This window comes from Lottia gigantea (assembly GCF_000327385.1).
Source record: "Lottia gigantea unplaced genomic scaffold LOTGIsca_30, whole genome shotgun sequence".
NCBI lineage: Eukaryota > Metazoa > Mollusca > Gastropoda > Lottiidae > Lottia > Lottia gigantea.
Window position 1 is genome coordinate 1866066 of NW_008708987.1, and position 14474 is coordinate 1880539.

General features: G+C 33.7%; 2 protein-coding genes across 2 annotated transcripts; both read left to right on the forward strand.

Moving 5' to 3' along the window:
• The first annotated feature begins 7155 nt into the window (after positions 1 to 7155).
• Positions 7156 to 8864, forward strand: LOTGIDRAFT_215980 (hypothetical protein). The gene has a single exon (XM_009057543.1). The coding sequence runs from the start codon at positions 7451 to 7453 to the stop codon at positions 7661 to 7663; it is 213 nt and encodes a 70-aa protein (XP_009055791.1). The 5' UTR covers positions 7156 to 7450; the 3' UTR covers positions 7664 to 8864.
• A 711-nt stretch (positions 8865 to 9575) lies between these two features.
• On the forward strand, positions 9576 to 13340 carry LOTGIDRAFT_189780 (hypothetical protein). The gene has a single exon (XM_009057544.1). The coding sequence runs from the start codon at positions 9804 to 9806 to the stop codon at positions 12675 to 12677; it is 2874 nt and encodes a 957-aa protein (XP_009055792.1). The 5' UTR covers positions 9576 to 9803; the 3' UTR covers positions 12678 to 13340.
• Positions 13341 to 14474: the final 1134 nt, after the last annotated feature.

Sequence of the window (14474 nt, forward strand, 5' to 3'; positions counted from 1 at the left end):
AATTGATGACAGGAGAGTTATCTGCCTTTACTGAGAAATATGAGGAGGCACAGAGAGAATTACAGGTAATATCTCATCAAAATTTCCCTTGATGCACACTGCATGGCATTGACTATCCTCATTAGCATAAATAGTTCTGCTTATTCAAGTATTCAAAGGAACACAATACAAAAAAACTGGTTTCTTTTTCATATTTAAAGGCTTCCATGTTCCATCTGTTATACTTAATTAAAGCTAGGTTGCTTCATATATATTATATAAGAGAAGCAATGGCTCAGTGATCACTAATCTGAATATGGTGCAGAAAAGTAGGACGTAAAACTCCATTTACTACTCTGAGGGTTCAGGGTTCAATCCCACGATAGGTAAAGATTATGCCTGTATTAAACTTGATTGCTAATGTAAATTTTTATGATGCAGGCGTTAACTAAATAAAAATCGTATTTTTTAGGGAAGAAGAACAGAGAATCTTGATTTAAAGAAAAATGTTGAGAGAATAGAACTAGAGTTTTCCCAAGAAACTGATGTTTTGATACGAGAAAATGATGGCGTGCATAGAGATCTCTGTAACGCAGTTAAGGTGAGAAATCATATATCGCGTGGCCCAGAAAAAGTGATAACTCTTTTTACGTTAGGAATTTTAGGTTGTAACATTGCAGTCAAGTAATGTTACGAAAGCAGAGGCACAGGCATGCAGGCTTAACCTCAAATGAGAGAGTATGTTAGGATTATTCATAAATTATCAAAGCGAAGACCATAATACTTTGAAATGATATTGACACAGATATAAGACATCTTTTCACCAAATTACTACTTTAAAAATTAAATGACTTGAAATAGTAGCAGATTTAAATTCTATATAAAAAAATTGCCGGATTACATATTGTTACTAAGACCACCATTTACATTACATTTCTTTCTTGTATTGTTACACTGTAAGCATACTGTGCTATTCATGATTAGAAGCTTTTAAACTCTTCAGTGTCTAAGACAATTTTGGTTTTCTAACATTAATTAAAACAAATTCAGATATATATGCCACCATTTTCATTCCCATATACCATTCTTGTGATTATGGTGAGTATGAATCCACTTGCCTTCCATGATTTGAGAAAATTGTCATGAAATATAAATATTTCTTGTAGGAAAAAGAAGAATTACAGAAGAAAGTGACTGAATTACAAGAAGAAGTCAAGAAAGATACAACTACAGGACCGATGTATGCGTTACAGGTAGCTAACGATACACTGAAACACCGTCATAAACAGATGAAAGAAGACCTGGATAAATCACAGTCAGAGATGAAATCTATTAAGGTATCATATCCCAGCAAGGGTTTCCTAAACTTTTTCATAATCAAGGGTTATCTCCAATGATTTTAAAGAATTGTAAGAGGTTTTTTTTTTTTATCTTTTATGGTACACTTAAAGCACCAACTTGTACCATTCCAATTGTCAGTCAGACATCTGTGGTTCCTGCAATTCAATACCACTGAATATTTAAAGGATCATGAAGATGTATTTTAAACTTATTATGCATATCGGAGACACTTATAGTATTAATTTGCACCATTCCAATTTTCAATCAGACGTTTGTGGTTCTCGTAATCCCACTAAAACATTACGTTTATGATGTCACTATTGTAAAGGCCCTTCTTTTGAAATAAAGCTCATAGTTTTACTCATTTCAGTAATAACAAAACGAAATTGTAACCTTATTTTAGAGTCAAAGTGCAACCTTTTCAAAGTGAAATCCCATTGTTTCTTGATTTTTGTTCCAGGCATCAGCAAGTTCTTTAGAAAAAGACCTACGTAGAGAAATACAGGATCTAAAAGAAAGGATTACTATGTGTTCAGATGCCTACAGACAACTCTTTAAAGAAAATGTCAGAATACAGAAAAAATGTAAACATTGCAGAAACAGTAAGTATACAACTGAAATTGATTGGAATGTCTTTTTATTGCAAAAATAGATTTGAAAAAAAAAGAATTAAGTTTGAAATGATAATTCATTGTAGTTGCTGTTTGCTCCAGCAATAACCTGTAGGTACAAAAGTCAGTCTGACATTTCAGAGATCCAGTCAAACTTAACTGGCAAATGAAATAAAATAAAATCAACAGCCAATGAATTTGAAGGGTATAGATTTAATTTTGAATTCCACAAATCTTTTATTTGAATATTATTTTTATATGGCCAAATTGTGTTTTTTTATTTCATCAATTCATGCAAATTGAAATGTAATTTTAATATTTTTCTGTGTTTTTAGAAGTTGTTCATGTTGAACCAAACAATCCATTCCTATTGAAGTCTATTGTTAAAGAAGAAAAAGGTAGGAAAATTATATACTGGGTATTTCGGAATATATGGGCAACAAATGATATCCGGGTTATCGAACTGCTGACCAATTGTTCCTTGGTCATCTATAACTCATAGCTCTTTTGTGGATGAATTGTTTCTTGCGCTTCTCTCTGAAAACTCTGTCTTTGTGGAACTGACAATAACCCAAGAATTTCAAGCTACTCGGTGTGCATATTAATATTTCTGTAACGTTTAGAATGCTGCGATTGTACACTGTGTGGAATTGTCCTAGTACTATCAGCAGAAAAATAGGTTTGGTATCTTATTTCTATGTTTATTTATTACAGAATCAGTTGCTATGGTAACACAAGCAGCAGAAAGCATGGTGATAAAAGAGAGCCAATCAGATAGCGGATCAATGAAAGACTTCAAGAATAAGTTGATAAAGTATAAGAAGTTGTATAATGAAGAGAAGATGAAGTATGAAGCGTTACGAGACCAGTATAATGAAGATATGAATAGAAAGGATATAGAGATCAACACCTTGAGATCAACTATCACAGCTAGACCTACTGATCTAGAACATAAACTTATGTCCTGTACTGTAAGTATATACTGTATAATTGCAAATATAATGCACACCCTTTCTTAAATCTAGAAATGGATCTCCTTGACGTGTTATTAAAACATTTAGTCAGTAGAATTTATTCCAGGAAATGACGAGTACAATACAATACACATATTTATATAGCGCCCTATCTTAAATACCCTAAAGCGCTTTACATAGAATAAAATCATTTAAGACATCTAAAAATGTAAAAATGATTAAAATCTAGAAGATCAAACGATTAAAAACTATGTAACTAAAACAAAAAACTGGCCCCGTATTCTCGAAACGATCTTAGTGCTAAGTTGTCCTAGAATCAAAGTTAGAAGATAAGAACCTAGGACATCCTAGCGATAAGATCGTTTCGAGAATACCTGGCCTAGTTCCTCACTTAGTTTTTAGTAATAATTGTTTTGATAATTGATCTTTGATGAATATTTTGTAGAGTTTTTTGGCTGAGAAAGATAAGCAGATCGAAGATTTAAATCATAAATTACGTGAAATGAAGCAGGTAATATAACCTTAAATTTCTTTATCTCTCTACAATTGATGTATTAAGCACTATTTTACCAGTGGTATTTCTATATCACTCTACAATTGATGTATTGAGCACTATTTTAACAGAGGTATTTCTATATAGCTCTACAATTGATGTATTGAGCACTGTTTTAACAGAGGTATTTCTATATCATTCTACAATTGATGTATTGAGCACTATTTTAACAGTGGTATTTCTATATAGCTCTACAATTGATGTATTGAGCACTGTTTTAACAGAGGTATTTCTATATCACTCTACAATTGATATATTGAGCACTATTTTAACAGTGGTATTTCTTTATCTCTCTACAATTGATATATTGAGCACTATTTTAACAGTGATATTTCTATATCGCTCTACAATTGATATATTGAGTACTATTTTAACAGTGGTATTTCTATATCTCTCTACAATTGATGTATTGAGTACTATTTTAACAGTGGTATTTCTATATCGCTCTACAATTGATATATTGAGCACTATTTTAACAGTGGTATTTCTATATCACTCTACAATTGATGTATTGAGCACTATTTTAACAGTGGTATTTCTATATCACTCTACAATTGATGTATTGAGCACTATTTTAACAGTGGTATTTCTATATCACTCTACAATTGATGTATTCAGTACTATTTTAGCAGTGGTATTTCTATCTCACTCTACAATTGATGTATTGAGCACTATTTTAACAGTGGTATTTCTATATCACTCTACAATTGATGTATTGAGCACTATTTTAACAGTGGTATTTCTATATCACTCTACAATTGATGTATTGAGCACTATTTTAACAGAGGTATTTCTATATAACTCTACAATTGATGTATTGAGCACTATTTTAACAGTGGTATTTCTATATCGCTCTACAAGTGATATATTGAGCACTATTTTAACAGTGGTATTTCTATATCGCTCTACAAGTGATGTATTGAGCACTATTTTAACAGTGGTATTTCTATATCGCTCTACAAGTGATATATTGAGCACTATTTTAACGGTGGTATTTCTATATCGCTCTACAATTGATGTATTGAGCACTATTTTAACAGTGGTATTTCTATAACGCTCTACAAGTGATGTATTGAGCACTATTTTAACAGTGGTATTTCTATATCGCTCTACAATTGATATATTGAGCACTATTTTAACAGTGGTATTTCTATATCGCTCTACAATTGATGTATTGAGCATATTTTAACAGTGGTATTTCTATATCACTCTACAATTGATATATTGAGCACTATTTTAACAGTGGTATTTCTATATCGCTCTACAATTGATGTATTGAGCGATATTTTAACAGTGGTATTTCTATATCGCTCTACAAGTGATGTATTGAGCACTATTTTAACAGAGGTATTTCTATATCGTTACCTAATATTGTATAATTGCAAATATTATAAATCTAGAACCTATAGCCATCAATGTCTGATTATAAATGGCTGAGTGATCAGCTTGTGGAACTTCAAATGAAGTATCCCAGAAAATTTTTTCATTGTCTGATTTGTTCAGGCCAATTTTTGGAAACTGATTTATGGGGTAATAAATAACATTTCTGTTTTTCAGGACCAAGAAGAACCAAAATCGCCAAGTAAAAATCAAGTTTCACCCATAGTACTCTATCGACCTTTCCCCAACTATCCTTACCCTCAAGAATACAGCAATTATGCTACTAGAGTAACTCCCCAACCGCCCTTGATTTATCCACACATCCCCCCTACCGCCCTGTCATCAGTCTCCTCGGCAGTAGCTGATCACCTGAGTGATAGTGATAATTCGGATGGATTACCTACCCCTATCTCTCCTACAGTTCTACCATCGGCTAAAGTCGCTGCAGTTAAAGCAAGCTATTATCCATTCACTGGTAAGAACAATATACTATGTAGTGTTTATGAATATAAGAAAATAGGCATCAAATGCCTCTCAAATCTTAAACAGTGGGGATTTTTTATAAGTCTGCGAATAGAATTTTGTCCCACTAAGATTTGTTTTAAGACTGTGGAAATTAACTTCTATCAACTACTATAACAAATATCACAGTTATAAAGTTATGAATTGATAAATATTGAAACTTTGAAAATTAAATGTTAAATTTTATCCCATTACCCCATTTTGCGAAACAAATTGTATCGCGACCCTTGAATTGCGATATGTATGGTATTATGGCAAGATTGGCGATACTCAGCACTAATAAAAACCCAAGCATCCAAACTGCAAAACAAAACTCAAATTCTAAAACAACATAGTATTGGCAATACATAGGTAACAGCTAAGGAACTTTTGAGGAAGTATATCAATTATTGATGAGGAAGTTTTTGAGTGATAGTGTTATAATTTGACATGAGCTCATCTCATGCTGTTTATGTGTTTCTGATATAAAACCATCATCAGTACAACTTGTTTGGAAATAAAAACCTCAAATTCTAAGAATTTTTTGTCTGAGGAAATAATTTTTTTGCCAATACATTTGCAATTATCACAAAATTTAGGAACAAACAAAAAGAAATTTAAAAGTTTCATAGCTATGTGTTTATTAATTGAATACCTGATAATGTGTTTGTATGTTTGTAGATGATCAGACTGATTTTGTAGATGCACCGTCAAATTTTACACCACAGACATCAGATACTTTTGATTTGGAAGAGGATGCGTAAGTGTGAATTTTATTTACAAGTTGAAAAGAAAAGAAAGTATAGAAGCACCAATGTTTGAAAGGATAACTTCAGTACTTTGGACGCAAGAGGTTGGAGTCTGTCGTCCAGCTGGACCCTGATGTTTCCACACTCACAACTGGAATAATAAAGCCCTTTTTTGACCATGATAAAAACCCACGGCCATCTTTTATTTTGGGCTTTAAACAACTGAAAAACAACAAAAAAATTTGGGAGCCCCAAAGGTCTGTTGCTGACCATGATTAAAACCCAGGACCATCTTTTATTTGAGTTCACCAAGCAATATTTTTTTTTTAATCCAATACTTAACAACTGAACAACAACAAAAAATTTGCCCAAAACACAAAATGTTTCATTTTCATTTCATTTTCAGATTTGTAGACGCTAAAGGAGTTGGTATGAAGACATGCCCAGAATGCGATCGTTGTTTTTCGATCGATATAACTGACCTGGAGTTCGAGGAACATTTATTGCACCACGGAGGTCGTATCTGCCCGGTCTGTAACGCAATAGCAGATAAAGATACAAGCGATAATAATTTTGAATACCATGTTAACTGCTGTATTGATGAAAATAAAGGCGAGTAATTATTTTGCCAGGAATCAAAGTAACGAAATACAACCATGCTTTTAGAGGCTGCTCTGTTTATAAAAATTCTATTGATATAAATTTGATGCTAATTATAAGAATCACTGCAATTTGATTGGTTGATATAACTACATTGAAAATAGTCACCAATCAGATGACTGGAACAGTAAAAAAAAATTCACGTCTCATTAGGTAAAATTGGCATTTCCTTAATACAAAAAAAAAATTTCAGGTTTCCAAATAATTAAGTAAATAAAATTGTTGAAGGTAGATGGACAGAGCAGCGTTCTAATTTTTATGTTGGTGTTTGATAATTGCAATTTAAGTCTATTACATTTTGTAATAGGTGGGTTCAATTAATGGATTTTTTCAGTTTTGGGTTTTTTTTTCGATAAATCATGATAGATATTTTGGATCTTTTTCTTAAAATGGATAATTTTTCACTTGTTCCTTAAAGAGTTTATGATTTAATTTTTATTTGAGAGATATTCTGCAAAACATAACTAACATTCTTATCATTAAACTCTAACATAACTAACATTCTTATCATTAAACTCTAACATAACATAACATAACTATTTTTGGATGGTTTGGTTTAGAACATGATGGTTTGATTTTGAAATGCTTACAAAAACTATAAATTTGTGTTTGTTAATCTTTTTTTCAATTTTGTGTAGCATATTTTCTTATATTGCATTAATTTACATTCACTAAGTTTGATTACATACAAAGTTAATTTCAATGCAATATTATATCACTACTATTACTATTAGCTATATTGTTAAGTCTTTTTGTGTGATTCTTCCACCCTCAGTGGGGTATTGGTATTATCAGTGGATTATTACATTGGGTATCAATTGCAATAAGTGTGTGGGGGAGGGGCAGGGGGTGGACATTCATATTAATAGAGCTTCTAATAGTAATCTTGATATTCATTGGTTGCATGTTCTATAGAAAGAAAGAAATTGAGAGGGAGTAAGAATGATGACTTTTGAAATATTTCGTTTTTCGTTATTCTTCAAGGGGAGGTAATAGAACTGATTGTGTGTATTGTGTTGATTAGAATTGATTGCTGTGATAATAGAAAATGTACTATAAATAGTGTAAATAGGTCCTTAGTATAATATATTCGTATCTCTATGGTAATTGGTAGTACTTAGTATTGTAATCACTATATTCTTCAGTTACATATAGGTATCCCTTAGAAACAGGCTTATTAAATAGCGGGCAATGCAAATTTCGCTAGTGGCTATTATATTTCATATACCCTAACGCATGAAAAACATTACTTCTAATACAGAATGTCAAGTTAGTATGAACTTTGTTATATACCTTGACTGCAATAACCACTTTTCTTGTATCACAAGAAGCAGCAATTTGATTGGATTACAGCCAATCATATGCCTCGACAGACAGTCTGTAAACCTTATGGCTTATCGTTTACTGACTTTCTGTAGCGGCCTCTGATAGGCTGTATTTATTAACATACCATCCAACCAAATCACTCTATTTTGTGATACAAGAATAGTGGCTATTGAAGTCATGGTACAAGTATGAAGTTCGTAATATCTTGGTATTTGAGACAGGCTTATCAAATAATGCTAAATTTGGCTAGTGAATTAATTACACGTATATAGGCCTAACATATAAGGGATATACAGAAACTTAACTGCTTAACCTTTCGCTTTATAAGATGTAGTTTTGTGTTGCTATTGGCTACAACACTGATTCTAATTTTGGACAATATTGTTTGATGTTATGCTTGTTTCATTTTATAACAGTCAACAGTCAAAATGAGGATTCTATTAAATTCCACATTTAGCCATTTATTTGTAACCCGCTTCATTATATTTTCACAGTGTTAACTGATCAATAATGTTTACTTGATATCCTGATTTTTTTTTATGATTTCTTTAGTTTTTGTCTTATAATTACCACATACCAAATAAAGACTAACTCTGTGCTGATCAAATGTTCAAAGATGCCACAATTCGTTTGAAAAACTCTCAAAATAATGATTTTCAATTCAACTTAAATATTTTGTATCATTATTTTTCAATTCTATTTATAAATTTTTAGTGCTTTGAAGATTATGTGATATTTTGTTTGTTTGTTTGATTAACAGAATCTTAATAAATATTATATAGATGGCAGTTTCTCGTAGTATTTTATTTTATTGCTCGACACAGAATGGATTATTTGGGTCGTCTTTCTATATCTTACTGCCTCTGTGTATATTATTGAAATCAAAGTGACCCTTTCTTGATATGTTAAATACCCTAATTTTCCTGTTTCTTTTTTTAACGTATGATAAGCTCCTTTTGAAGCAATTTAGTAGAATAGCGCTACCGTTCATAATCTTCGCTACCAGTGATTAATGCCAGGATGGAACACTGGACTGCCATTTTATCAAGCAAGAGTCTTACTGACTGAGGTAGCCTAGCGCTGCTCCATCCAACAACCTGGTTCCCAACCTTGGGTGTTTTCATCCCCCGGGAGTGTGGCAAACTGGTGTTGGAGAAGAAATTGAAAGAAGTCTTACATCACATGCTGGAAATTTGGGAGGTGTAAAAGGTTTAAATGAGTGCTCCAGGGGGGTGTGAAGGCTGAAAAAGGATGGGTAGGCCTACCACTGAATTTTAACACCTGAGGCTAATGTCAAGTATAAGAATATAAGAATATATTCCAAGATTTCCAATTGGAAAGTAAGGAAGTATTGTCAAGACAATAATCGGACTGTAAAGAAAATAATGATTAAAATTATCCAATTGCGTTCAGATGGTAGGAAGGGTGAAAATTAGAGGGAATTAGTTGTAGTCTGATTTAACAAGAGTTATGCCCCTTATATAAAATTCAATATGGCTGCCTCCATGAACTGTTATTAGGTTGTGAATCTATTTCGTATTATAACTTACTAGTTCAGTGATGACTATTCTAGAAACTTTATTTCCGATTGAGATATAGGACACACTAAATGTTCTGAATTCTGGAGGAGCCGAAAAGGTGTGTTGAAAGTCATAAGGATCGGATGTGGGATAAATTCATTGCTTACCACATTTCAATCACAAATTCCAGACTCAAAACAACCTGAGATATGGCGACTCAGTATACAGCGGCGAATGTTGAAGAAGCTGTAAAACAGTTTTATTGTAATACAGGAATACAACAAGAAGTTCACAAATGGCTCACAGCTGCTCAAATCAGTCCAGAGGCGTGGTCCTTCTGCTTTGAACTGTTGTCAAAAGACAAAGGTTATGAAGTCCAGTTTTTTGGAGCTAGCACCCTTCATACTAAACTTTCTCGATACTGGCACGAAGTTCCCCCTGACCAATATGAAAGTCTCAAGAATAAAATTATGACCAAGGTCATGGAGTTTTCTACTCAACCGAAAATGGTGTTCACACGACTTTGTGTTGCTTTAGTGTCATTATTATTACATACAGCACCCGAATATTGGCCGGATCCTATTCAGAATCTAATCACAGTATTTCAAGAAGGAGAAATTCCTAATAATAATGTGGTTCAGAGATGTAAAATTCTCTTAGAAATTCTCAAAGTGATACCAGAAGAGTTTTTTACAACAAATTTATCACAGAAAAGACGAGTTGCTTTGAGAATCGAATTACAAAAAGGGCTGACGATTATTTTACCGTTAATTCAAGGACTTCTGTCTCCATCAACACCAACAGAAATCTACAACCAAGCTTTATGTACATTCTCTAGTTGGGTAGAGTTTGGTATTCCCATGAATGATGGTGAAGAGATAATCGGTCATGTCTTTCAGGCCCTGAATAATCCAGAACTATTTGATACAGCTGTGGATGCTCTAGTCAATGTGTTTTCACACCCAGATTCACATCGTTTCCCCTACACCATCCAAAAACTCTTACCCCAGATAGAACTGTTACAGTGTATGTTTCAAAAAGCTATAGAAGATTTAGACATTGAAAAAAGTCATGGAATTTGTCGCATAATTGTCACAATTGCTGAAAATCACACAAAATTGATCACTGACTCTGTTCTTAGTGATGATGTAACACATAGAAATAACGCTATGCAGTTAGTTAAAATGGTTTTAAGTTGTACATCATTGCCAGGTCATTTTCCAGTAGATGAAGGCTGCAGTGATCAGACCTTTACATTCTGGTATGTCTTACAAGATGAGATCACTAATACAGATGGACCTAAACAAGCTCAGCTCTATATGATGTTCCAGCCAGTATTTTTCTCGTTAATGGAAGTTCTTTTGGTAAAAGTCCAACATCCTGATGATAAGGAATATGCGTCTTGGACAGCCGACGAGAAGGAACAATTTCGATGTTACCGTCAAGACATTGGGGATACCATGATGTATGCATTCAATATTCTGCAGGAACCGTTATTGGGATATCTATGCAATGTTATCCATGGAATTGTGTCAAATTCGACTGGAGCGCCTAACAAATGGCAAGTGATCGAAGCCATTTTCTTTCTATTTGGTTCCGTAGCTGAAAGTGTAGCTCTTGAGGAATCGCAACATTTGCCCAACTTGTTTAAAATGTTACCTCAAATCCCTTTCACGAATAATAAACTCATTTCCACGGCGTTATACATGATTGGATGTTTTGGTGAATGGATGAATTATCATCCTGATATTTTAGGATGTATCGTCCCTTTGTTATTACAAGGATTAGGGAATGCGGAAGTGGCAACGTCAGCCACGATGGCTTTGAAAGACGTAACAAGAGAAAACCTGGATCATGTTCAACCTTATGCACACCAAATCATTCTAGCTAGTCAAACAGTACTGGAGTCGAATACCCTAAAAGAGAGAGACAATCTCAGACTTATGTCTAGCGTTGGACAGGTTTTGACTGTGCTGCCATTCCAAGACATCCTGCAATATCTGGACCGTATCTTAGCGCCTCATCTCCAGCAACTAGAGCAGCTGATAAAGCAGGAACCTTCTATGGAAATTAAACCAATGTTATTACTGAAAATTAATTTATTAAGTTGGTTATTTTCCTCGTTAGATACTGACAGAGAACCTTCGGAAGATGATGAAGGCCCACCTAGCCCTGTGAAACAACCCTCTAATGAGCCCAAACCTGTGTTTATTGTCCTTCAAAAAATTATCCCTTTAATTAATTCTCTAGTTTCTAAATGGATAAACGATATCCCTGTCATTGAAGCAGTTTGTGAACTTTTTAAATGTGCTTTGAGAACTTTAATGGATGATTTTAAACCTCTTGCCGAGGATGTGATGAAAATGGCGTGCCAGATTTATGAAGCCGTTCCCAACGTTCCAATTTTAGATTTGTCAAGGCTTATGATTCTGATGTTCGCCTCCGAACAGAGTCTTGCGATGGTGTCACAAACACTGTTCGTTACTGTGTGTAACAAGACTTTATCTTTGTGTCAGAATCTTTCCAGAGAATACACAGATTTGATCGAAGGATTTATGAATCTTTTAACTCAAGTCTTGAAAAAGGACAAAAAATATTTGGTGCTGAACAGTTCCATCAGTCCGTCTGCCTTTTTCCATTCTGGATTGGTTGCCATGTCACTTCCAGAACATCATACTGTACGATCAGCATGCTCATTTTTATGCGAGTTTCTTCATGTAGGTCAAGAAAATCTACCAATCAAACAAGTGATCAAAGAAAATGGCCACCTGCTGGTGGATCGTATCTTACAAGCCATTGGTGGAAATTCTCCAAGAGGGGTCATTGAATATATAGCAGACGTCATTCTCTGTTTGAATAAATATCATTTTGAGTTTTCTCATCAATGGCTGTCGGCCATGATAGAACAAGATGGCTACCCTTCTCTACATGCACCGAAAAAGGAAAAGGAGATATTCGTGAAGACTATTTCTCGCGAGCGAATGAATAAACGTAAGATTCGAGACACTGTGAAAGAATTTACGTTGTTATGTCGTGGTCTGCTAGGAACGGAATATGGTGCTCAGGCAGCTGCGTTGTTGTAAAATTTCAGACCCGTTGTTTTCAAAGTTCTGTTTATATATTAGGGGTTTTCCAATGAACTCTTTGTGTGCTGCAGTTAATTGTAATCCTTCGATTCCATATCGATATGAAATGATATTTTTAGAGAGTATAAATGTGATAGATCTGCAAAATGAAATGTAATATCCAGATAATTTCAGTGGCTGAAAATTTAAAGAATTAATAATAATTGCATGGGGAAACTTGCTATTTTACGAATCTCTCTGAAAATAGTAATTTTATCTCAGATTTTGAATAAGAAAGGGTCTTGGCCCTCTCACCACAGCTCTCACCAGTTGCATATGGTTGCTAATAAGAATAGCGGTCATGATGTTCAAACACAATTCTCATGCAACTAGGTAGTGAGTTATGGTAATCAATATGGTGTAAGTCCACCTTTACTTCTTTTATTTATTAAAATGCAAAAAAAAAACTTATTGTAATGTAGAAATGGAATGACATATTGTATTGTATTAAATGATTTATGCTGTGAAAGTGTTCCAATTGTCTAAATTCATTATCCATTTATTTGTTTATTTTAGATGTGTGAAAATATGTACATAATATATTTATTTAATGTGTCCAATCAAATAGTGCTCTCTCTTGTGATCTTATGTCTTAATATATAAAAATTGTTTTTTGTTTTTAATCTGAGTTTTCTTTTTATCAACTGACATCTTGTCTTTATATGTTCTTCCATGTCTGCAGGTGTGAACAGTGTTTGGCCTACAGTATGGTCTTCTATAGGTGTGAACAGTGTTTGGCCTACAGTATGGTCTTCTATAGGTTCGAACAGTGTTTGGCCTACAGTATGGTCTTCTGAAGGTGTGAACACACAAGCGGTCTTCGTCAGAGATTTTTGTCTCCAACTCAAATCTTGAGTAAAATCTCGCGTGTGCCCCTGCTTCCACGACAGTATTATCGTTGACAGGATTTGAAATATCAAACAAGTTTGATAATTGTCTCTGATAGTTGATTCTCTGCCAGACATTATCCAATCAGATTCATTTTCCTTTCAATTCTCCGCATGTGATTATCGACATAGTGGAAAACGACTGACTGGACATTTTTGTCCATGTGTGCCCGTGCCAGCCTCTAATCGGCGACAAAAGTCTCCGACCAAGACCACTCGTGTGCCTGCACCTTTAGAGCCCCAGCAGATAGTTACTTGCTCCCACACTATCTGTACTCAAGTTTCTCATGAAGTCAATGTCGATCAGTACAGCAGCCTTTTCTCTGCCCTCCTTCTTTCAGACAACAAAGTTGTTGAATTTATCATAATTAAAAAATATATAACAGAGAAAATATATGAAAAATATTTACTTCATTAAAATATTTAACTAAATTAACCAAAATTATAAAAACTTGATTCAAAAAATAATTAGTCACAATCATACATTAACAAAATAATCATAGATAACAGGAAATTGCATGAAAACCGTAGTTCCAAGTATATATCATATACTGTATAATTGCAAATATAATGCCCACCCCTTCTTACCCTCCAGTTTTGTAGTTGTGGTCATAATTATAGAAATTACACGAAAGCCCTACACCAAGCAAATATAGATTATCAACTAATCACATTCAATAGCCAATATAGACTCAGTCAATTATAAATATACCAGGGAAATATTCTAGGCCATTCTTTGTAGCAGTTGTACATAGACAAAGTGGAACTGAATGATAGGGGCTACCAGTTTTGCTGTTTATTTCACAGTTGTGACACAAGGCTAATATGTCTGTAGTCATAATGGTGTTATTTTTATTCAGTTGCAGAT